This window comes from Elephas maximus, chromosome 12 (assembly GCF_024166365.1).
Source record: "Elephas maximus indicus isolate mEleMax1 chromosome 12, mEleMax1 primary haplotype, whole genome shotgun sequence".
In the NCBI taxonomy this organism is placed as follows: domain Eukaryota; kingdom Metazoa; phylum Chordata; class Mammalia; order Proboscidea; family Elephantidae; genus Elephas; species Elephas maximus.
In genome coordinates, this window is record NC_064830.1 from 54,656,923 (window position 1) to 54,680,904 (window position 23,982).

The following is a 23,982-nucleotide window of genomic DNA, read 5'->3' on the forward strand; positions in this document are numbered from 1 at the left end:
AGAATCGCTGCTAGTCAGAGGACTACATGTTGAGTAGCAACATAGGAGAATGACTTAAATGACTACATTTGCTTTGCCACTTATTAACTATGTATTGAGAACAGTTTTTAATTTTCTTGGATTCCAGATTTATGGGGTCCATGGAGTTGGGGTGACTAACCCAGGACATTGCCCTGCAATCTTCTTTTGAACCTTGAGCCTTGAGAAAATACATATCCTAAAGTCACCTTTAAGTCACACAGCAGCTTAGGAAGCAGCTTAGTGAAGACTGCTTTGCCTTAGGTATTGTGCTCTTTGGAAGAATTATCGATGTGCAGTCAGTTTTGAGAAACAGAAACTCTGGGGTTGGACTGGAAGCTGTGTTTTAGGCCAAATCCTTATTATTGAAAACACTGTTCTGGCCCCGTTTCCATGGCAATTTCAGGTAAGATGGGGTATAAGAATCTTTGGAAGTTCTGTCATCTCTGGAACACTTTGACTCTCTGGTGAGAAGTGTTGCCTGATTTGCAAATCGTATACTAAATAAACTTCAAATTAACTTATATTATTAGCTTCATATGGTTTTTGTTTTAACAGTATTAATAAATAAACAATAACAGCTATTTATTATGTGCTTACTCTGTGTGTGAGGCACTACATAAGCACTAACACTTTATATCTTCACAACAATTTATGAAACAAGTACAATTACTATGTGCTTCTTTACAGAGGAGGAAATTGAGTCTGAGAGAGATTAAATGATTCACTTAAGGTCGCAAGTTGGTGACTTTACCATTAAGCTGTGTGGCACCCTCTCCACTCCTCACCTTTATTTGCTCCCATGAAGCCACCAGCTCTTTCTAGAGTCCTTTCTCACCTAGCCAAGATCTTTGCTTCCTTCTTACTTTTTAAGAATCCAGTGCTTTTTCTCCTCATGTCATCTATCTCAAAAGATATACATCAGTGGAGATCACATAAAGTCTTCCGGCTATTTTCCTTCCACTAAATGTTGCCCACAAAAAGGTCAGACTATATCGGAGGCAGAGAGAGAGAGGCCAAGAAGAAACTGCAAGCAAGAGAAGGAGCACACAAGGTTTGCTGATAGAAAAACAGAGATAAAGTTGACACACTGATGATAATCTGTAGGTGACTATTTTCTGCCAACTTATTACCAGGGTGTCAGTTTTCAGCACCTTTTTTTTCAGACTGCTGTTTAAGAAGAGACGCCATATTCTACGAAATTCTTTGTTTTGGAGACGTGGCTTTCAAGACCCAACTCTCTCACCCCAAAACAAAAGCAAAAAACCTTGAAGATGAAGCCAAATGCATAGATACTCCTGTTTAGCGTTACTAAGGAATTGGTTTTGTAGTCCTGAGCAGGCAACTTGACTGAAATTCAAGCAAAGGTCAGTGTTTGACCTGGGGCAGTTGTAGAGGCTTTTAATGGTAACACGCTGAAGGCTTGGAGGTAGGAAAAGAGAAGGAGATGAATTCTTTCCCATCACCTCCTTCTTGCTCACAAGTACATCTATTGACATTCTCAATGAATGTAGATGGAGCCCTCGTGGCTCAACAGTTAAGCACTTGGCTGCTAACCAAAAGTTTGGTAGTGCGAACCCACCTAGTGGCTCCATGGGAAAAAGACCTGGCAATCTGCTTCCATAAAGATTACAGCCTAGGAAACCCTATGCAGGCAGTTCTACTTACTCTATCACATAGGGTCACTATGAGTCGAAAATCAACTCTAGGGCACCTAATAACAACAATGAAACTTGAATGCAGTCACTGGATGCTATGGGAAAACTGCTTAGGAAGGAATTGCAGCCAATTAAATTTTAATGATATTTATTTGCCATCTGCAGTCAGTACTTAATATACTACTTTCAGTGCTTTAAAGAAATAGAAAGGAAATACTAACTCCATCTGGAAGGCTACCATTTTTCTCCTAGCTTCCCTAGCCCTGGGGTTTTAATTTATAATGTCCTTCCCATGTAGCCCTGCACTCTTATGTTTTCCCTGGGAAGATTTCCAAGTCTACCCAAATTAGCTCAGGAGATTGTGTTCAAGGTGTCTCCAGGAGTTTCTTTCCCCTTCCTAATGTTCAAAGTCAACTTGCCTGGCCCTCAAAATCTTCCATACAGACCATTGTTTTTTCCTTTGTGGTGTCCCAGTGCTTAGACAGTAAACTGGGACCACTACAAGGTCACCTGAACCACTTGAGAGAGTCCCATCCACATTTCATTCTACAGCAGTGGTATCCTTTGGAAAATATAATGCAATTACTGGAACTGCGTCAAAAAAGCAGTCCTTCTCTAGTATTTTAGAAATGAAAACCTGATTTGGAAACAAATTTTTTTATTGGGAAAATCTGCATGATAATAATAAAAGTAGCTAATATTTATTGAGGACTTATGTTCTAGACACTATGCTAAGCTTTGTTGTTGTTAGGTTGCTGTCAAGATGCTTCCACCTCTGAGTGACCCTACGTACAATAGAACAAAGCAATGTACAGTCCTTCGCCATCCCCATGATCGTTGCTATGCTTGAGCCCATTGTTGCAACCGCTGTGTCAATCCATCTCATTGAGGGTCTTCCTCTTTTTTGCTGACCTTCTACTTTACCAAGCATGATGTCCTTCTCCTTGGTATGGTTCCTCCTGATAACATGTACAAAGTATGTGAGCTGAAGTCTTGTCTTCTTTGTTTTTAAGGAGCATTCTGGCTGTACTTCTTCCAAGACAGATTTGTTCATTCTTTTGGCAGTCCATGGTATATTCAATATTCTTTGTCGACACCACAACTGAAAGGCATCAATTCTTATTTGGTCGTCCTTATTTAGTTGTCCAGCTTTCTCATGTATATGCAGCTATAGAAAACACCAAGGCTTGGGTCAGGCCCACCTTAGTCCTCAAAATGACATCTTTGCCTTTCAACACTTTAAAGAGGTCTTCTGCAGCTAATTTGCCCCAATGAAATGTGTCATCTGATTTCTTGACTGCTGCTTCCATGGCTGTTGATTGTGGATCCAAGTACAATGAAATCCTTGACCACTTCAACCTTTTCTCCACTTATCATGATGCTGCTTATTGGTCTAGTTGTGAGGATTTTTGTTTCATGTTGAAGTGTAAACCATACTGAAGGCTGTAGTCTTTGATCTTCATCATCCAGTCCTCTTCATTTTCAGCAAGCAAGGTTGTGCCATCTGTATAACACAGATTGTTAATGAGTCTTCCTCCAATCTTGATGCCCCATTCTTCTTCATATAGTCCAGCTTCTCAGATTATTTGCTCAGCACACAGATGGAATAAATATTGTGAGAGGATACAACACTGACGCATAACTTTCTTGACTTTAAACCACGCAGTATCCTCTTGTTCTGTTAGAACAGCTGCCTCTTGGTCTAAGTACAGGTTCCTCATGAGCACAACTAAGTGTTCTGGAATTCCCATTCTTTGCAATGTTATCCATAATTTGTTATGATCCACACAGTCGAATGCCTTTGCATAGTCAATAAAACACAGGTAAAAATCTTTCTGGTATTCTCTGCTTTCAGCCAGGATTCATCTAACATCAGCAATGATATCCCTGGTTCCATGTCCTCTTCTGAATCCAGCTTGAGTTTCTGGCAGTTCCCTGTTGATGTACTGCTGCAACTGCTTTTGAATGATCTTCAGAAAAATTTTACTTGAGTGTAATATTAATGATATTGTTCAATAATTTTTACATTCTGTTGGAGCACCTTTCTCTGGAATAAGCATAAATATGGATCTCTTCCAGTCAGTTGGCCAGGTAGCTGTCTTCCAAATTTCTTGGCATAAACTAGTGAGCACTTGCAGGTCTGCATCCATTTGTTGAAACATGTCATTCCATCAATTCCTGGGGCCTTGTTTTTCACCAGTGTCTTCAGTGCAGCTTGGACTTCTTCCTTCAGTACCATTGGCTCCTGGTCATACGCTATGTCCTGAAATGTTTGAATATTGACAAATTCTTTTTTATACAGTTACTCTGTATATTCCTTCCATCTTCATTTAATGCTTCCTGTGTCATGCAGTATTTTGCCCATAGAATCCTTCACTATTGCAACTCGAGGCCTGAATTTTTTCTTCAGTTCTTTCAGCTTGAGAAATGCCAAAAGCATGTTCTTCAGTTTTGGTTTTCTAACTCCAGGTCTTGGCACATATCATTTTACTACTTTTTTTTGTCTTCTTGAGCCACCCTTTGAAATCTTCTGTTCAGCTCTTTGACGTCATTATTTTTTCTGTTCACTTTAGCTACTTGATGTTTCAAGACCAACTTTCAGGGTCTCTTCTGACATGAATTTTAGTCTTTTCTTTCTTTCCTTTCCTGTCTTTTTAATGACCCCTTGCTTTGTTCATCAATGATGTCTTTGATGTCATTCCACAACTCATCTGGTCTTTGGTCATTAGGGTTCAATGCAGCAAATCTATGCTTGAGATGGTCTCTAAATTCAGGTGGGATATACTCAAGGTTGTACTTTGGCTGTCATGGACTTGTTCCAATTTTCTTCAGCTTCAATTTGAACTTGCATATGAGCAATTGATGGTCCTTTCCAAAGTTTGGCCATGGCCTTTTTCTAACTGATGATATTGAGCTTTTTCATTGTCTTTTTCCGCAATTTGATTCCTGTGTATTCCATCTGATAAGGTCCATGTGTATAGTCGCCATTTATGTTGTTGAAAAAAGGTATTTTCAATGAAGAAGTCATTGGTCTTGCAAAACTCTATCATGTGATCTCTGCCATTGCTTCTATCACCAAGGCCATATTTTCCAACTACTGTTCTTTGTTTCCAGCTTTCCCATTCCAATTACCAGTAATTATCGATGCATCTTGACTGCGTGTTTGATCAATTTCAGACCACAGAAATTGGTAAAAAAATCTTCAGTTTCACCATCTTTGGCCTTAGTGGTTGGTGTGTAAATTTGAATAATTGTCGTATTAACTGGTTTTCCTTGTAGGCGTGTGGATATTATCCTATCACTGACAGTATTGTACTTCATGTGTCTGTCAGTTTGTTGTTCTGTGGGGGCTTTTGTGTTGCTGTGATGCTGGAAGCTATGCCACTAGTATTCAAATACCAGCTGGGTCAAGCATGGAAAACAGGTTTCAGCTGAGCTTCCAGATTAGAACAGACTAGGAAGAAGGACCTGGCAGTCTACTTCTGAAAATAATTAGCCAGTGAATAGCAGCGGAACATTGTCTGATATAGTGCCAGAAGATGAGCCCCTCAGGCACTCAAAAGATAACTGGGGAAGAGCTGCCTCCTCAAAGTAGAGTTGACCTTAATGACGTGGATGGAGTCAAGTTTTTGAGACCTTCATTTCTGATGTGGCACGACTTAAAATGAGAAGAAACAGCTACAAACATCTATTAATAATCAGAATGTGGAATGTACGAAGTATGAATCTAGGAAAATTGGAAATCGTGAAAAATGAAATGGAATGCATAAACATCGATATCTTAGGCATTAGTAAGCTGAAACGGATGGGTTTCGGCCATTTTGAATTGGACATTTTTATGGTTTACTATGCTGGGAATGACAAATTGAAGAGGAATGGCGTTGCATTCATCATCAAAAAGAACATTTCAAGATCTATGCTAAGCTTTGCTTACTTCTAATTTTTAACTCTCAAGATGACCCTGTAGATATTCAACCCCATTTTACAGATGAGGAAACTGAGATTTGCCCAAAGCCACACAGATAATAATCAGCATAGCAGGAATGACAAACCTAGTTCACCTTTCCCTGAACCAGGCCTCTTGATCAATCACTACTCTTGATTAAATAAAAGAGGATTCTGATTTCCCAGTCCTTCCCTAGTCTCTCTCTTTTTCTATCCTGGTCTCTCTCACACACATATCATCACAACTTATTTTACTGGAGAACATTTTTAAGGGCCATCCTCTCTAATAATTTATTTTGAGAGTCAGTCAAGGTAGTGTGAGTTTCTAACCTCTAGAAATATAATGTCCCACTTTCATTTGGAAACACCCTCCTGTTCCACTAGTGAACACTTCTTTTTTTCCCACCCCTTGATTCTTTAGATTATGGCACTGGTTTCAGTTCAGGCTTTGGTTCTCAAGCTTATTGTCCTTTTGGCTTCAACATTCCTCCTAGGAAAATCCATGAGCTACTTGCTTAGAACTGCAGGTAGAATAAAAACAAAAGAAGGCAAGAGTTGTCTAAATTTAATGTGCTGGAAAATCCAACATTTTATTTACTACATTTTGGTGACTACATAAATGCTGAAACATTTTAACACTGAAAAGCATGATGGCATCATCACTTGCTTTTTTTTCTTTTTTGCTTAGCAAACACAGCAGATGATATTGCATGGCATAAAGTGAGAAGAGTAGCTTAAAGAAAAAAAAAGAAGAAAGAAACCTTAGTGTGGTACAGGAGATACTCATAAACAAATCAGAACAATGCCTAATGCATTACACTTTTTGTTACTACTCACAAAAATACAGAAGAAGCATTGGACAGAGAGAGAGAGACAAAATATTAGCAAACAACCAGAATTGGGTACAATAATCATTTAGTTTCAAATGTAGATGCAACATAGAAACTGTCACTGCTTTCTAATTGACAAAGAAAATGACGGCAACATTTGTCTTTTATCAAAAATCTTCTAAGCCCCTTACAGTTAAGTTTCTGATTAATTAATTAACTGTGTATTAAAAATTTTTTTTCTTTCTTTTTTTTTTTTCATTGGTAAGAAGAACTCCCTCTGCCCTTGGAAGATTTTTCTACTCTACTGATTTTTTTTTTAACCTGATGATTGTCTTAGGCACCCTCCTTACATAATGAACCATCAAGCTAACTTGAACATGGAAACTGAGTCACACTCAAACAATAGCTAAGTTCAAAGGCATACTGAAAATAGAAAAGAGGGGGAGGGACAAGTCTAAATGAGTGACAGATGGATTGACTTCAGACAGAACAATAAACAAAGGGAGAAATGAAGACAACTACCAGAGCGAGTAGAAGACAATGTTTTAAAATTTGCTTTTTTCTTAAAAATACTGTCATTTGGTTCAGATGGCAAACGTAAAATGAGCCCTCAATGATTATGCAACAAATGCAGAACACACCACAAAAAAATCAAGACCAACACAGAAACAGAAAATGTGATCTTGTGACTACAACTCTGTTCAGCATTTCATTATGGACGGTAAAAGTTTACTTTCTCAACTATTTTCCTGGACTGTCTATAACTCACTGCACAGACAGCATTTGTATAAAAACAGATCATCAGTCAATGCTTACCAACAGACCACTGAATGATCCTGCAACTCAGAGCAGATTTATTGTCCTATTAAAATACATAATGAGTATAAAAATGTTCCTAAGAAAATGTAACATTTGACCCAAAGTCTAAGCCCTCCTTTTCCTTCCCCATCCCAATTATCCTTGCAAAAGAAAATAAGGTAAAACTCTTGTGTTGAGAGCAAAAGTGTTTACATCTATGGATTTATGCCATGTAGCCCACCACTTAGTTGAAGCAACTTATTTCAACAAAACAAGATGGTGGGCACCAGCTCTTCTGAGGATACCTCTTACCAGCTTAGAATTCTATATGGGTACTGATTTAAAGCAGGGCCAAGAATCTGAGTGGCCTCAGTTGAGGGGGCCTGGTGCAGGGACCATGTCTAGCTTGGAAAAGAAAACTGATAGAAGGATGGAAAGTGAGAAGAGATAATTTCAAATAGGCCTGGGGTAAATGAGCCTGGTGGTGATGGCTGGAGGGGCGATGACATTTGAGGGTCACGTTTCCAATCTGAGTAAAAGGAGTGTGGGGAGGCCATGGATCATGGATAGCAGATACCAAGCAGCACAGGTGGAGAAGAATATGTAATTTCCCTTAAATTAGATTGAGAAGTGGGGCCGAGCAATCATGTTTTGTTTCTTCCATGAGCTAGCCAGATGGGCAGTGGCTGGGTCAGCTGGCCCCAGCTTTGATTTTCTTTTTTAGGGCAAGAAGCCATTATACTCTCCTCTCAGCTCTGCAAAAGGAACTATGTCTCCATGCCCTGCTCCCTGCCTTGAAGTAATTCAGAAACTTGGTAAAACTTAAAGGATTTCCCAAATTCGAGCTAGCTTGTTTCTGAGTTTTTATACTCTGTACTTCTCATACCTCTGTGAACGGTTAAAGAAAAATGAAAAAAAGTAGCAAACTATCTCACAAATGCTGGTGCTTTGAAACATGAAACAAGTCTTAAATTCTTTGGAATTTCAGGTCTTACCTGCAAAGTAATCTTTTCCTAAAAAAAAAAAAAAAAAATTAATAAATTAAAGGAAATACATGAGCAATGCCTGTCTTCTAAGTGACAAAAAGACTACCTTGAAACACTCATTTTGGCAGGTACAAGTTTTTTTTTGAGGGGGGAACACCTGGCAGTGTTCACAACACACATTGAAGTTCCTGCTAAGAAAAAGCTAGATACACCCTGCAGTTAAGAGAAGCTCTTGCCTTCAGCTTGTCTTAGCATCAAGAACTAAAAGATTGTAACATAAAGCTTTGGCCATTTTGATTCTACTATATACATTTTAAAAACTACACAGTCATAAATTAAAGCAGTGATTAAATAAGCTCATATAAAATGTAATTAAATTTTAAAAAATCACAGCACATTATAGAGAAAAATAGGAACCAGTTTCACAAAAAGGATCATATATATACATATACATATATATTTTTGTTTTTACCCTGTGGAAAACAACTTACTACGAAATACAAAAACTTCATAAGGAACCATTAAAATCAAAATCACTTCCTATTCCATTCTTGCATTCTTTTACACAATCCTTAACCCACCTGGGGGAACATTTCCAGAAATTAAGTCTTCCTTGCACAACAGAGCAGTTCTGCCAAGAAAACAAAACCTAAACCAAAGGCAGAAAAAGATCCCAAACATACAAACTACAAAATAAATAAGAATTATCAAGGTTTCTTTGAAAAGTAACCTTAGCAATTAGCAATTATCAAACTATTAAGTTCTGCCTTATCACATAGACTCTCTATAAAACATAACCCTAAAACTTTATTACTATGAGGTATTTGGAGGAATTGGTAAGAGATGCACGGCCTGCCTGTGAAGGGACTTGCAAGGTGGAAAGAACCTTGAGAGAGATGAGGAGGAGGAGCTTTGGTTTATCAGCAAGAAACTGGGGGAAAAAAGTTATCCTTTGGTATCAAAGAAAGTTTCATTGCATGGTTGCATGGAAAAAGCACCACGGTGAATAATTATTCCTTTTTTTTTTTGTTAGTGGCCTTTCTAAGAGGCTGAGGTATTCAAAGAGTATAAGGTGAGAGAGGTCAACAGTGGTTTAACACTTTGGTTTAAGCAAGGCACTCGTCCTAAAGAGTTTACGAAGTTTGCAGTATGTTTGCCTAGAGATTTACAAGTGAAACTAGCAGTAATAAGAGTAGTATTTCCTAATTTTGTTATCACTATCGTATCATTATTAAGAGTGAAGACAAGTTTACACACTGAGTGAAGACTGATGAGGGGAAAGGAGGTGCTGGAAGGGAAAAGGGCGGAGTTCCCTCTGCAGACCAAGGCCGTGCATGAAATATCTTTGGTATCATCAATGTGATTAAAATCACCAATGGAAATAGAGTGAGGTAGTGTCTTTGGTTCACACTATAAATAGTAGATCTTCACACTTTTTTTTTTTTTTTTAATGCTTGGAAGTAGCTATTTCTTACCTCTGCTTCTTTGTCCTTATTATTTAGGAAATAGTTACCAAATGTACTGTAAAGCTAACCACACCACAGTAATAATCCAGAAGGCCAAGCAAGTCTCAAAACAGCCTCTGGCTTTTGAATGCACCCTAAACTAGATAGAAAAGGGCGAAGTGCTTTCTCTTTGTTTGCTAACTGCATAGTATTCCTCCTTTATGTACAAAGAAGGAAGGACCTTTCCTAGGGAAAATGCCTTTATAGCTCAACTTGAAAATGTCCTAAGACTCTTTGGTATAGAAAAATTTGCATTTAACCTGGGGTAGCAATGGGAGTGGGATGAGTCCAAAAGTAGCATAGTCTTTTTATTTTTCTGGAAAATTAACTATGCTTTTGTTGGGCACTGTGAGTGACATGTTTAGTTAGAACTTCTGAAATTCCCCACACATCTTCTTTGGGCTTTATGGTCTATCCCACCTGCAGCCAGGGACTGGAATACTCAGTTCCTGACATCCAGAATTCCTGTACTAAACTTTTACTGAAGTCTGGGTTCTAGGTGCATCCACACATCACGCCTCCCACTCTCTTACTTGCCACCTTTTAGGAAAGCTTCCAGTCATGAGAGGACCTGAATGACTTAGGGCCAGAAACAGACTAACTCCCATTTTATCAAGCAAACAAAGTATTATTCGAAGTGCAGTTTTGGAATAAACAAACATACAAACATAAGTGTGGGCTAACTTTCCCGGTGAATTTTGCTAAAGAGTTGAGAAACGATGGGTGGACAAATGGCACGTATTCTTCGCTGTTAAATGTGATAGGGTAAAAACCCCAAGCCATCAGGCATCAGTGATGGCTACATTAAACAGGGAAGGAAATGGTTTTTCCTACATGCCAGTTCAGAAGCAAGTAAAGAATCAGTCATACATGATGTAGTAAGCATATTGCTTGTGAGAAGCTGAGTTTGTCCGTTATAATTTCTAAAAGAGCGGATTGTGAGTATGCTTAAACAGTCAAGTAAAAAATAGCTTTTCAGGCTCTGAATTGTGCATCTGTTTATGAGAAAATATATATCTAGGCTCTGAAATTTATAACGGGTGCAAATTCAATGCTGGTATGGAAATTATCTTTGGTGTTAGCAAGTAGGGTAACTGGTTATTTTTCAAAAAAACCATTATGGTTGGAATTACTAAAAATGTAGTAATATTCTTTGAGATCATGGCTACATAGTACCAAAGTAATTGGTTGAAAATATAAAATGTAATGGATTTTATTTGGAGGATTATTATGTGGTAAAAAGAATGCAGAAAAGATCACTGTCAGAATTCAACTTTTGTTTTTCCTAGGGTATTGAGTTTGGTGAGACTGCGTGCCGACACAGCTTGAAATTCCCTGCATTTAAAATACTCATGTTTTAAATTAATAAGGCTTTTCTCCCTGCTAAATTATAGATACACTACATAGCTGTTTGCCCTCTCCCCTGCTCTGCTCCTACATTTCTGAAGAGAGAAAACATTGGTCAGTCTTTCCTTTGTGTTTATTTCATTGACAAGATTATATTTTTAGCAAATCTTGAAGGACATCTATTAAAATGGTCTCTTTTAATAGCTGAACACAATTGTGCCATATTTAGACGGGAAATTTTTAAGCTGGAATTTGGGGTGAAATAAAAAAAAATACAAAGACAAAATGTGTCAAGGCAAATGCATGGGCTATTTTATCAAAAGAGAAGTATACGTTGGTTTCCTTTTGTTACTCTACCGCAGACATGAAGGAGACAGAGATGGCTTGTTGGTGTAGCTTCACCTCTCTAGGTACTTGTCTCTTCTAGACCTAGACAAGATGCGGAGATTTGGTCCTAGAAGCTGGGTATTGTGTTAGTCAAGACGCTTTTATTATTTTTTTTTCCTTTAGCATTTTATTGAATCTCAGTAATCAACTTATTGTTGGGATAATATTTAATTTTATATTTCTAGTTAGATGTGGCAATTAACTAAGAGTACCAGGCATCCATTTATATGAGTTACAATTCAACTGAATTTAGGGAGAATTTTTCTGGGAATCAAGCGATTCACTGGGGACCATTAGTACAACTTTGTTATCTTATTTTTGTTTTAATTTGTCTTGATTTCTATAGCCCTGATTAAGTGATTTCGGGAAAATAGAAATTTAAATTTCTGTATTTGAAAGTTCAGGTCTATTTTTGTGTGTGTGTGTGTTCCTGTTAGAAAGTGGAATCTATGTTATAAAATTTCCGGCTTAATGTGGGAGCAAGAATATAGTATCTTTTGGAGGCTATGCTTAGTGAAATAAATAGCTTGATAGCTCTAGGACCAAAAGTCTTGTCTTCCACTAGAACTCTGGGTTTTTCTGTGTATTTCCACCAATTCCACCATTTCTAGTTGTACCTGCTGTCCAAGCTATAAAATATCTCAGATTGGCAATAAATTCAGTTTGGCTACAAATATTGGATAGTTCATTTTAATAATAACGTTGGTCTCCTTACTTTATTTATGTGTTTTTAAGGTATTTTAAAATCTATTTGGTGCCAATGCATAAAACAAATTTAAGACAAATTAATCTAAGTATGTCCTTCTTTTTCTTTATTTTAGTAGCCTTTTACTAAAAAGAATTACTCGAACAAATTTTCTAATTTAGTTATCTGCCCTGTTAAACTTAGTTTTCTAGTTTATAAATGGGAACCTATTTTGGAAGGATCTCCAGGTTTCCTCATGGAATCATGTCTGTATCTTTGCTTAAGTGACATTTATGGATCCTGAATGGAGTGTGCCATCTAGAGACCTCATTGCCATGACATTAACTGGTTCTTTGAAGATACATTCTTTCTTGCCAGTTCTGAAAGCTAATATTTCAAATGCTTCAAGAGTCATAAATAACAGCCATGATTCTATGTGTCCTGTGTATTACACCTAGATCAGTTCATATGTACAACTTTACATAGTGTTTTGTGTAAAAATAGCCTTGTTATTAAAATCATTGCAATAAAATACCTGCACTGTAATATTAAGTGTGTTCTTTGGTGCCTAGGTGATTTTTTTTTTTTTAATGGATGGACTCTTGTTTCATTTCTTAAAAAATATCTGAACATTCCTTAACAAACAAAGAGAATGCACTGGTTTAGGTGTCATTCAATTTTTCTTTGCTGGGCTTGAATCTGCATTTAGGTTGTGCGCCTGGCAGGTTCAAACGCTAGGCTAGATAAGCGAAATCACATTCTTACAGGGTCACTATGAGTTGGAATCGATTTGTTGGCAACGGGTTTGGTTTGAATCCCATGAACTCAGAAAACCCCACACTATGTTGACTGTACTTTTACAGCACAACCCTTCCTGAACACCAGCCCTGCCTAAGTCCCTAACCATTGGTGGTGGTGGTGGTGGTGGTGGTGGTGGTGGTGGTGGTGGTGGTGGTGGTGGTGGTGGTGGTGGTGGTGGGGTGTATGTGTGGGTGTGTGTGTGGGGGTGTGTGTGTGTGTGCATGTGTGTGTGCACACGTGCCCATGCGCATGCCCAGTACTGAGACACCATACACCTTCATGGCGTGGTGGAACAGATGAGAAAGTCTGATCTTAAAAGATGTCTACTCAATGCTCCAAACCACTAAACACCAAGCACAGCGAGAATGATCATGGATTGAAGGTGTGAGACACAGTAGTGTTTTCCCGCTCATAAATTTTCTTGCCAAGTCATCGCCCCGTTGAAGTGTGTGTCTCCAAAGTCAGAACGCAGGTGAGCTAAGTCTTTGGTTTCTTTGAACTATAAATAACATTTTTTTCCTTCAAATATTTCTAAGTATAAACCTGCTATCTTGAGGTCCTGGTCTTTAAAAAAATTTTTTAATTTATTTAAAGCTTTTCCACCGAGGTTTCAGTTCATGGTTATTCCTTCATGCTTTGGTACAAGTGCTTGTTGAAGAAGATGAGTTGCCTGAATTGGAGCTGCCCTCGTCTTGCCACTTATCCAGACTCCTCCTCCTAGCATTCATGAAGAAGTTGCTGACGGTGCTCAGCTCCAACCCCAGCTGCTGGGAAATAGTGATTTGCAATTCTTTGGATGGACGCTTATTTTCCTTGAATATTGCATGTAGAGTTCGACGTTGGACATCTGTGAAGACCAACCTGGGCTTTTTCGGTGTGTTGCCTCTGTCCTTCCCATGTTCTTGCTCTTTCCTTTTGCACGCTGCAAGGAAGCACAGAGAGTGTTAGATCAACTACCTGGAAGAAACAAAAGTACAAAGGTAGGGCCAATAGAATTTGTTAGTCATTGCTCATGGCCTGCTGACCTCTGAGTTAAGCACCACGGTGGGCTGGCAGAGGGGTGTAATAAAAGGATGTAGAAGTGCAAGGCAGCTGGAGTTCTGTGAGACCTGGGCTGGGACCTTTGACCTGGGCTTTCATGAGTATCTGCTCTTTGTTCTTGGTAAGTCAATTAACCCTACCTGGGCCTCAGATTCCTTCTCTGTAGAAGGAAGGGTCTGGCTAAATAAATTTATCACTTTGAACTATTTATCTACAAAATGGACACAAGAATACCTACCTTGCTGGGTTGTGGTAAGGATATGTGAAATAGTTAAGTAAAAGTTTACGTAAGCTGAAAAGCCTTGCGAATGCAAAATATTATTAGTTTTGGATGTGGCTGTAGCCCTCAAAGGGTTTATGGTCTGGTGGTGGTAGAATATTAACAGCTTAATTGAAAATCTAAAAACAAAATAAAAAGAAACCACACCTGTTTCCTCTCTGATTTTTATTATTTTCCAGGAAATTCTGTGCATAGCATCTTGCCATGCTCATCAACACCATCTTCCACTGATTCTTTAGTGGAACCAGGAATTGCAGAGGTGCGAACTCTGCACACCTTAGGCCTACTAGGTTCCACCTGCCAAAGGGGCACTAATGGCTGCATTGGGAACAACCCCTGTCCCAATCTCCATCACCAACCAATCTCTGCAGCTATCCTGAAATAACCATACAACCCAGGTAAAAATAGTGCTCTGGTTATGCTAACGCAGTTTTAAGACAGGTCTCCTGGGCTCCAACTACAATCAGACTGCTACCCCTTGCCCCGCACTAGGCATTCTAGAGTAGCTACCGCCACCTTGCCACCTTCATATCTGCCTGGCTACGCTCTGACATGAGATCCAACCATAGTAAGAGGTGGATGGGACGTGCTTCCTGGTGGAGGTAGGGGCTGTCCTTCTTTCATACCTGCTCACACCTCCAGTTGGCTGCCCTGCCTGTTGCTGCCCCCTGCTTCACCTTAAGCCTCTGGGTTCTCAGCTGCTTACTAGACGGTTCATTACCTCAGGCTAGATTCAGCCTCCAGGTAGCCCACTCTTCTGCCTGCTCCTGCCTTTCATTCCTTTCTACTCCAGATCCTAGATTTCAGAGCTCTCATAAGGCCTTAGGTAGTAATGGTATTACAAATTACCTTAGCAATCAGATCAGCTGAAGAGCTAATGGATAAAGGCTGGAGAAGACTCCAGTCTTTGGGGTCCAATCTAGGGATCTCCAAACATTTCTGATGATGTACTAGTATAGTAAAAAAAATTGTGAGTATAAACTCCCTTATTTATAAATTATCTACATTGTTATTGTGCTAACATATTATGCACATTATAAAACATAAACAAAATAAGAAAATTTTAAAGGAGTAAAATAGAAATAGAAATTCTCCTGTACAGATGCACCAATTTCCCCCAATCTTAGAGTGCATTCACCCCACTTAAGGAACCACTGGTCCAACTACTAGTAAACAGAAGGGTAGGAATTTTCTAATGGACATAAAAAACCAAACCAAATCAAACCCATTGCCGTTGAGTCGATTCCAACTCATAGCGACCTTATAGACATGAAAGAGACCTTATTCATAAAAGAGAGATTTTTAGGCAAGTCAGGCTTCATGGTATCTTTTATGACATGGCCCACAGATCATTGGCTATGTCTCTTGCCCACTATGTGGGGCAAAATCAACATAATGGGAAGTATTTATTAAACATCCAATTCCCTCAGAGCTTTGAACTGTATATGCTGTACCAGGTGACAGCCTCCAAAAAGAGTCCCTTTCTGCAGGGGTCTACAGCCCTCACTGGTCAACTAGATTAAGTTCTCGAAAAATGGCTGACTAAAGTGAAGTCAATCCAATTTTTTTGAGTTAGTCCATGTAAATGCAACCTTATGTAAGACTGATGTACTTGTTACTCATGTTCAAAAATGAGCACAATGCTGGCTTTGCTCTTAAAGAGCTCAGTCTAGTAGTCAGGTTAAGCAAATACTGCAAGAGTATAAAAAAGTATGCAGGATATTACCTCTGCTTGAGGAAATTAAGGAAGCATTGCAGAGGAGGAGGTGCTTAACTGGGCCCTAAAGGATGAACAGGAGTTTTCCAGGGAGAGAAATGGGGAAAACTCATCCCCATCAGAGGGAGCAGCATTCATGTAGGGTTGAAAGCTAGGTTTTAGTGTTGCAAGAATGCATGCAAGGAGGAAAACTGTGGGAGAAATGAGGCTTCACGGGTAGACACGTACCAGACGGGGGCAGGGCTCACTGAAGAATTTTCCTTTAATTAGGCAAGGAGGAATTATTGAAAGGCATAGTGTGATTAAATTTGTTTTTAGAAAAATTCCTCTGGTGGTGTTGTGGGGGATGGCCTGGAAAGCAGCAAGATTAGGGACAAGGACACTATTGTGGATGCTGTGGTGCACCACCCTGATTCCCTGGAGGCACTCATTCCTCCAGCTGGTGGGCAGTTGGTGGCTGGTGACTCTCAGCAAACATCCATTCTAGCAATTGCCCTTGGGCAAAAATTATGCCACTCTAGGGTGGGTGGACTGACCACATCCAATGCAGGTATGTGTGTGGGGAATAAGGGATGGGAGGATGGAAGCTGGGTTTGAGAAGAATGGGAGTCTGTTGGTTTAAGGCCTCTCCTGCCCTGACCCCTTGCATCAACTTGGGACTACTCTGAAGGGCCATACAGTTCCAGAGCTCCCATAGGATTGTTGAGGCTATTCTTGCAACTACATTGCAGTTCAACTCTTCCTTCTGCTCAATGTTACTTCCTTCAACCCCCTCACAGGGGTTATTCTCCAATAATCTTCTTGCATGCAAATCTCAGAAACTTAGCGTCCATTTCTCAGGAAACCTGACCAGAGATGGAAGCCAGTTAGAAAACTACTGTAATAAGGACCCAGATCCAAGAGATATTTGGAAGGTAGAATGAAGAGAACTTGCTGATGACTTGGCTGGGAGGGTAGAGTTAGGACGTCTCCCAGGTTTCTGGTTGGCTGGCAGTAATGGGGCCATTAGGAAATGTGGTTGGAGAAGTGAGTTTTATGAGGGCAGCAATACCTTCTTGTGGGACAAATTGCATTTGAAGTGCTTTTTGGACATTCTATTAAAGATCTCCAGTAGGCGGCTGTCCAGCAGACAGCAGGATGTCTGGGGTCTGAGGCTCAGGGACAGGGATATAGATTTATAAGTCATTAGGGCTCTAGATGGTAAATGACATAGAACATATACCTATGGAAAAGCAAATAACTGAATATTGAGTGAAGACTTGACTTATTTATCATTTAAAAGACAGAGCTAAAGGAAATCACAAAGAGATATTCATTTTCCAGCTAACCAAGATGTATGTATCAATGACTTAAATATGGTCTTTAACAGTTGGCAGGACTAAGTGGGCTAAGAATACCCTTGAACCAGCGTTTCCCTAATGGCTTGAGGGGAATTATACTGTTTCAAACAGGAGTTCCTTGAAAAGGAAGTTTGGCAGTCAAATACATTTAGAAAAACCCTCCTAGAAATTCACAGTATGTGTTAGCACAAGCAATTCTATTTTCCAAATTTATTTAACCCCAGAACCTTTTCTAGAGGAGACTGTTAATCAATGTCTCAGACAATTTGGAAGTCACTGCCTCAAGCCCTCAAGCACTGGTGATGTCACAATGTCAGAACCTGGGAAGTAAGATTCTCTTGAAGCAGGGTCCTTGGTTGGCTCTATTTCTCCCAGGCCTCCTCACATAGTGCCTGGCTATAAAGGAAGTGTCTTCAGCCTTGTGGGTACTGAGGGGGGTGGTCTGTGGATAAATGGATATGGCTTTATCTGCAGAGAACTCTGTGCAGCAGTTGGAGCTGCTAAATAAGAGAGCAGAGATATTAGTACAATAGGGGAAGATTAAAGCTTGTTAGGGTTACTGGGTGACCAGAGGAGGCTAGGAGGAGCAACCCACAAAAATAAAGTCACACTTCCAGAAGCATTGATAGGAGTATAGTTGTTAGAAGTGTTGAGATAATATGAATGACAGCAACACTTTGGAATTTCCATGGACTTAATTTCAGGGTAGAGATTGCCCATCATAAGGTACGCAAATGCCAACAGGAGGTCATGAAATTCCACACAAGTGTGCAAGATAGAGAGAGAGAATAAGGGAGTAGGAGTGGAGCATGATAAGAGGTACTGCTGCTCAGGTGACAGCAAAGCATATGTTTTATGTGGAAGCTATACTTTTTGTGTGAGTGTACACTTTCAATTAATAACAGAAATATTTATCATAGAGCTGGAGCAAGGAGAATGGGATTCCTACTGCTTGTGAAAATGGTATGGAAGAGGAAGAAGACCTGTGACGAGTCACCTCCATGAAGGTTGGCAAGCAGGTATATTTGTAGGATGCAGCAGCAACGTATAGTGGGGCTGTCTCAGACAGGTGACTTTGATCTTCTGTATGGCTGAGATTGTCCATCAATTACCTCAGCCATACAGAAGATCAGTGTCACCTATCTCAGATAGTCCCACTTCCTGGAGAAGGACATCATGCTTGGTAGAGGGTCAGCAAAAAAGAAGAAGACCCTTATCAAGATGGACTGACACAGTGGCTGCAACAATGGGCTCAAATATAAGAATGATTGTGAGGATGACAAAGGACCGGGTGGTGTTTTGTTCTTTTGTGTATAAGTTCACTATGAGTCAGAACTGAATCATTGGCACCTAACAACAACAGCAACATGGCTGAGTTTGCCCATAGTGAGCACTACACAGGGGGCAGAAGTAGGCATGGAACATGGTAAAAGCTAGAGCATGAGGATGGTGTGGACAAAGGATGGAGGCTTTCATTTCAGGCATGTCTGGGGACTGCCCTTTTCCCACAGTAGGCAAGACAGAGCCAAGCATGTTTCAACAAATATAAGTTCTATAAGATGTTGGAAGGTATTCCATGGAAAATGAAGTTTTTTCTTTATATATAATTTTATCGTTGTTGTTGAGAATATACACAGCAAAACATACACCATTTCAACAGTTTCTATACGTAAAATTTCGTGGCACTGACTACATTCTTTGAGTTGTACAACCATTCTCACGCTCCTTCTCTGAGTTGTTCCTCCCCGGTTAACATAAATTCACTGCCCCTAAGGTTCCTATCTAATCTTTCTAGTTGCTGTTGTCAATTTTATCCTGCATAGATAGTTCTTAAAAGAGTTTAATCCTCAAGGCAGACATTTTTTACTAGTTAAGTTAGACTATTTTCTGGTTTTAAGAAGACTTCAGGGAATATTTTTTGTTTAAGATTTAAAAACTATATCAGGACAACAGTTTCAGGGGTTCATCCAACTTTCATGGCTCCAGGAAGTCTGGAGTCCATGAGAATTTGAAATGCTGTGATGCATTTTACTCCTTTTGATCAGGATTGTGCTATGGAATGTTTGATCACAATGTTCAGTAATGATAGCCAGGCACCATTCAGTTCTTCCGGTTTCATAGCAAAGAAGGCAGTTGTTCATGGAGGCAATTAGCCATACATTCCACATCCTCCTCCTATTCCTGACTCTCCTTCTTCCTCTGTTGTTCCAAGCAAATAGACAGCACCTGTTGTGCCTTAAATGGCCAATCGCAAGTGTTTAAGACTCCAGGCACTATGCATCAAACTAGGAGGAAGGACAGAGGCACTAAACATGTTATCAGGCCAATTAAAAGGTATTCCATGAAACCATGGCTCTAAACATCTGAACCAAGGAGCCAAATCCCATGAGGTTTCTGGTTGTACATCATCAGCCTCAGCTGCTGCTCTTTCTTTCTTTTCTTTTTTTGTCATTGTTGTAAATATATCTATCACACAACTTTTGCCAATTCAGCTTTTTACAGGTGTACAATTTATTATCAGCAATTACAGTAATCGGCTATGCAACCTATTTAATCAATTGTGATATTTCCATCACTGTTAAGTCCTTCTTTCCCCCTCCATGCGGCCACTGTTAACCACTAATAGACTTTGTTCTCTACACATTTTCTTTTCTTGTCTTTTTATATAAGTGAGGTCATACAATATTTGTGCTTTTGTGATTAACTTATTTCACTCAGCATAATGTCTTCCAGCTCCATCCATAGTGTAGATGAACAGTACGTATAAAGTCAAGCCAATTTGGGATATGCTGAGTTAATTAATAATTAAACAAGTTTCTTTATTGTAGGATTTCTCGGAGCTTTAATATGCTAATGTGCACTGATGGCTTTCTAGCTTATGGGGTCACCCTAACTTCTTTGTTCAAGAATCTTCTTATTCAGGGAATTTCTCTCAGGAATGGCATCCCTTAGAACATTTTTTCTCAAAGTGTGATTGGCAGACCAGTGCTGGTCTGAGAACTGTTACTGGCCTGAGACAAGACTAGCGCAGAAAACTGAGAATAAGCAAGTAGAAATGCTTAAGGCCATTTGACATTACTGCAACATTCAACTGTGTGATTGTTTTTCTAATAATTTGTTTTTTACTGTATTTTCAAAAGTACTAGTCCATGAAAGATTGGAAATTAAATGCAAACAAACAACTAGTCCTTCATTATTGCCTTAAAACTTACTTTATCAAATACTGGTATACACTAACATCCTAGGATCGGTTGTCAGCCAAGCATTCATGTCAATTTACATTCATTTTTCTGATTTAATCACACAGACTTTACAACTTGGAAAGTGCTAATCAAGTTATGCAAACGTCTGCCAAGAATTTGGCAATATGTGGGCACAGACTTATGGGCCTGGGAGAAATGAATGAAGCCAGATAGGTTTATGATACAACTTCTTAAGATGAATCTGGACTCAGAAGACATAAGCTCAAGTCCTAGCTCTGTGCCCACCAAGAGATGTGTGATCTTGGGCAAGTCTTTTGCCTTCTTTGAGTTCTAGTTTCCCCAGCTGCAACATAAAGAACAATGGCCTTCCTGCTGCACAGGATTGGAATAAGCATTAAACAAGATAAAATATGTCGAAGAGATTGGGAAAACTATAAACCTTAAGGACTCTATATGTTTGCAAATTAATTTTCTGATGCTTCCTCCTTTCTTTAGTCAACACGCAAGTGTAAACATTGAATGTACATATCAAGCTTGAATCCCTGCTCTCTCTCTAACTTGTAGTATGAACTTAATCTCTTTTTCTATATCCCTTAAAAGAGCAAACTCCATCTGAAGGCCCCCGTGTGCTGTAAAGCCTTCTGAGTTCATGAATGCACAGTCTCAGGGTCCCTCCTAGTTTCAAAGTCTATTATTGCCTCTGTTAAAAAATTGCCAAGGTAATCTTTCTCTCTGTAAATATATAGACACGAGCCCTGGTAGCACAGTGGTTAAGAGCTCAGCTGCTAACCAAAAGGTAGGCAGTTCAAATCCACCAGCCACTCCTTGGAAACCCCATGGGGCAGTTCTACTCCATCCTATAGGGTCGCTATGAGTTGGAATTGACTTGACGGCAGCGGGTTATTTTTTGTATGTTGACCTTTCCATTGCATCCTCTCCATCTTTTATGACTTCTCAAAAAGAGCAGGTAATGGCTCTGCAGGGACATTAGCCAGTACTGCAAACAATCTACCTCCATGTTCATATGAATGAAGGTGGGAAAACATAAACTCACACTCCCCACAGCTGCTTAGAACTTACCATCTTTAGAGATTTAAACAACAACCACAGACCCTGCAAGTAGATAAGCATTTGTCCTTCTAGGGCTCTGAGCCATTCAACCAAAACCAACCAGTTGCCACTGAGTCAACTGATTGATGGCACTCCCAAGTGTGTCAGAGGGGAACTGTGCTCCACAGGGTTTTCAGTGGCTGTTTTGTTGAACGTATATCACCAGGCCTTTCTTCTGAGGTACCTCTAGGTGGACTCGAACCTCCAACCTTCCAGTAAGTAGCCAAGCACATTAACCATATGTACCACTCAGGGTCTCTGAGCCATTAAACATTAGGTACTTTATGTATTTTGTACTGAGTTTCTTCTTTCTCATGAAAATTACAGAACAGTTTGTTTCACGTGCTTCCTGATGTTCTTGGTATGTTTGTCCCAGTGCTGGGTGCGTCACACAGGATAGAATTGTGGATTAGAGTAAGGTTCTCTTCTTGGGTACAGTAGAGCTATTACATACTTACTGGAAGTACACCGAGGTCTGTGTATAATCATGGTGTACTAGTGGTACAAACGATTTGCACACAACTACTAACCTGAAAGTTGGTGGTTTGAACCACGCAGAGGCACTGTGGAAGAAAACCCTGGCAATCTGCTTCCACTAAGATTACAGCCAGAAAAGCCCTATGGAGCAGTTCTACTTTTGTAACACATGGGGTTACCATGAGTTGGATTCGACTCAGTGGCAATGGGTTTATTTACTCTATATTGCTAGTCTACGAGGGAGGTGGTATAATGGAAAAAACATTGGACTAGTTGTCGGAAGCTTTGGGTTCTAGTTCTGGCTTGCTCTGTCATTCACTAGTTGAATGATTGGGTTAAATTTATTAACCAGTCTGGATCCATGTTACTTAGCTGTGAAGTAAAGAGATTGGACTAGGTGACTTTGGGCTCCTTCCAGGTGCAGCTCTATGACATGGTGTGTGTAAACAGCCTTCGGCATCACTCCAAGGGGAGGCAGCAGGCAGTGTGGACCCTGTACAGGACTACTGGTTTCTCAGTAATAAATGGGTACCAGAGAAGTATCAGTTCAACTGGGCAACTTCTCAAGTGTCTTTTGTTAGATTATCCATTTACCACTGCCTCAACCTCACTCATGGCAGGCAGAGAAAGGGAACGAGATATGTGCTTAGTAAACAATGTCACCAGGTTTTGTAAGATTAGAAAACCAGGCTTCTTAAATTGAGTTATTCTTACACAGGATTTGTAAAGATCCTTTTGAAAATTCTAGCTTATCTTAGTGATACTAAGGAGAAACACAAAGCGGTGTGTGTGTGTATTCTGGAGGGCTGGGCAGGTGCACCTACAGACAGGTGAAAATTGGGGATTGGGACACTTCCAGGTAGCCATGGTATCTGATGGGATAAGATGCCATTGAGCCAAATGAATGATAACCATGTGTCTGTGACTTTACAGACATCGTTTAATTGTCACAACAGCCCTGTGAGGCAGGTATCACATTTAATAGGCTGAGGAAAGTTTAGTAACTTCACCAAGGTTGTTCTGCCAGTAGAAGACAAAGCTGGGATCAAACCACCCCTGTCCAACTCCACCCCCTGTTCTTTCCAGAGTCTTCACAAAGGCCCAGGCCAAGAACCCCCAGAGGGAGGCAATGCCACAGAAGGAGAAAGTCAGGGACCATGAGAGCCTGCCCCCTTTAGTCAGTTTCTCCCAGGGGGCTCTTTCCAGCTAAGCCTTATTGAATTTGTGTGTGCTCATGAAAAGACAGCTGACAACCCCTTGGCTTGAAGAGGCAGCATGGTGCAGTGCAGCAGCCCTACACTAGTTGTTAATGCATCACTGGCACCGTTCCTGCAAGGTCCACTGACCACTGCCACTTTAAATGGCTTAATGTCTTTCTTTAGATTGGCTCCATTCTTTTACTCATACATAATTATTAAAAATAAGCTGGATATCACTACTAAATGGGAAACCATTATTATTTGCCATAAACAGAAAGTAAGTACAAAAATAAAAATTATGAGCACAACATTGCCATGTAATCAGAGCTGAGTATTATTGCCTGCCAAAGGCTCTGGGCTTCTGGTCAACTCATTTACAAGGAGAGCAGAGAGGTGTTAAATACCTACTAGCACCAACCGGAGCCTCATTTTGTCAAAACCAGGACTGAACGATAACTGAAGAGGGAATAATTTTCTCACTATGAGATCCAATGCTACATTGCTGAGTCCCAAATGTTGGTTTGCTGGGCCTGTAAACCACCTAAAATCACCTTGCTGAGTCTGTGGATGACCTAACATCATCTTGCACATCACCAGTGGCACATACGCATGTGGAAACACAGGGAGCACAGGTGGAATGGAAAGCACACAGGAC

At 39.9% G+C, this 23,982-nt stretch overlaps 2 protein-coding genes across 2 annotated transcripts in view; both read right to left on the reverse strand.

The window, feature by feature from the left end:
• Nucleotides 1–23,982, reverse strand: part of LOC126086768 (uncharacterized) — a 1,076,998-nt gene that overhangs the window by 380,677 nt on the left and 672,339 nt on the right. The gene's annotated exons all lie outside the window — the stretch shown is intronic.
• ONECUT1 (one cut homeobox 1) overlaps nt 13,133–23,982 on the reverse strand; it is a 44,638-nt gene continuing 33,788 nt past the window's right edge. Inside the window, exon 2 of the mRNA XM_049903412.1 lies at nt 13,133–13,882. Coding sequence (XP_049759369.1) covers nt 13,590–13,882 — 293 coding nt within the window. The 3' untranslated portion in view covers nt 13,133–13,589. The remainder of the gene's footprint in view (nt 13,883–23,982) is intronic.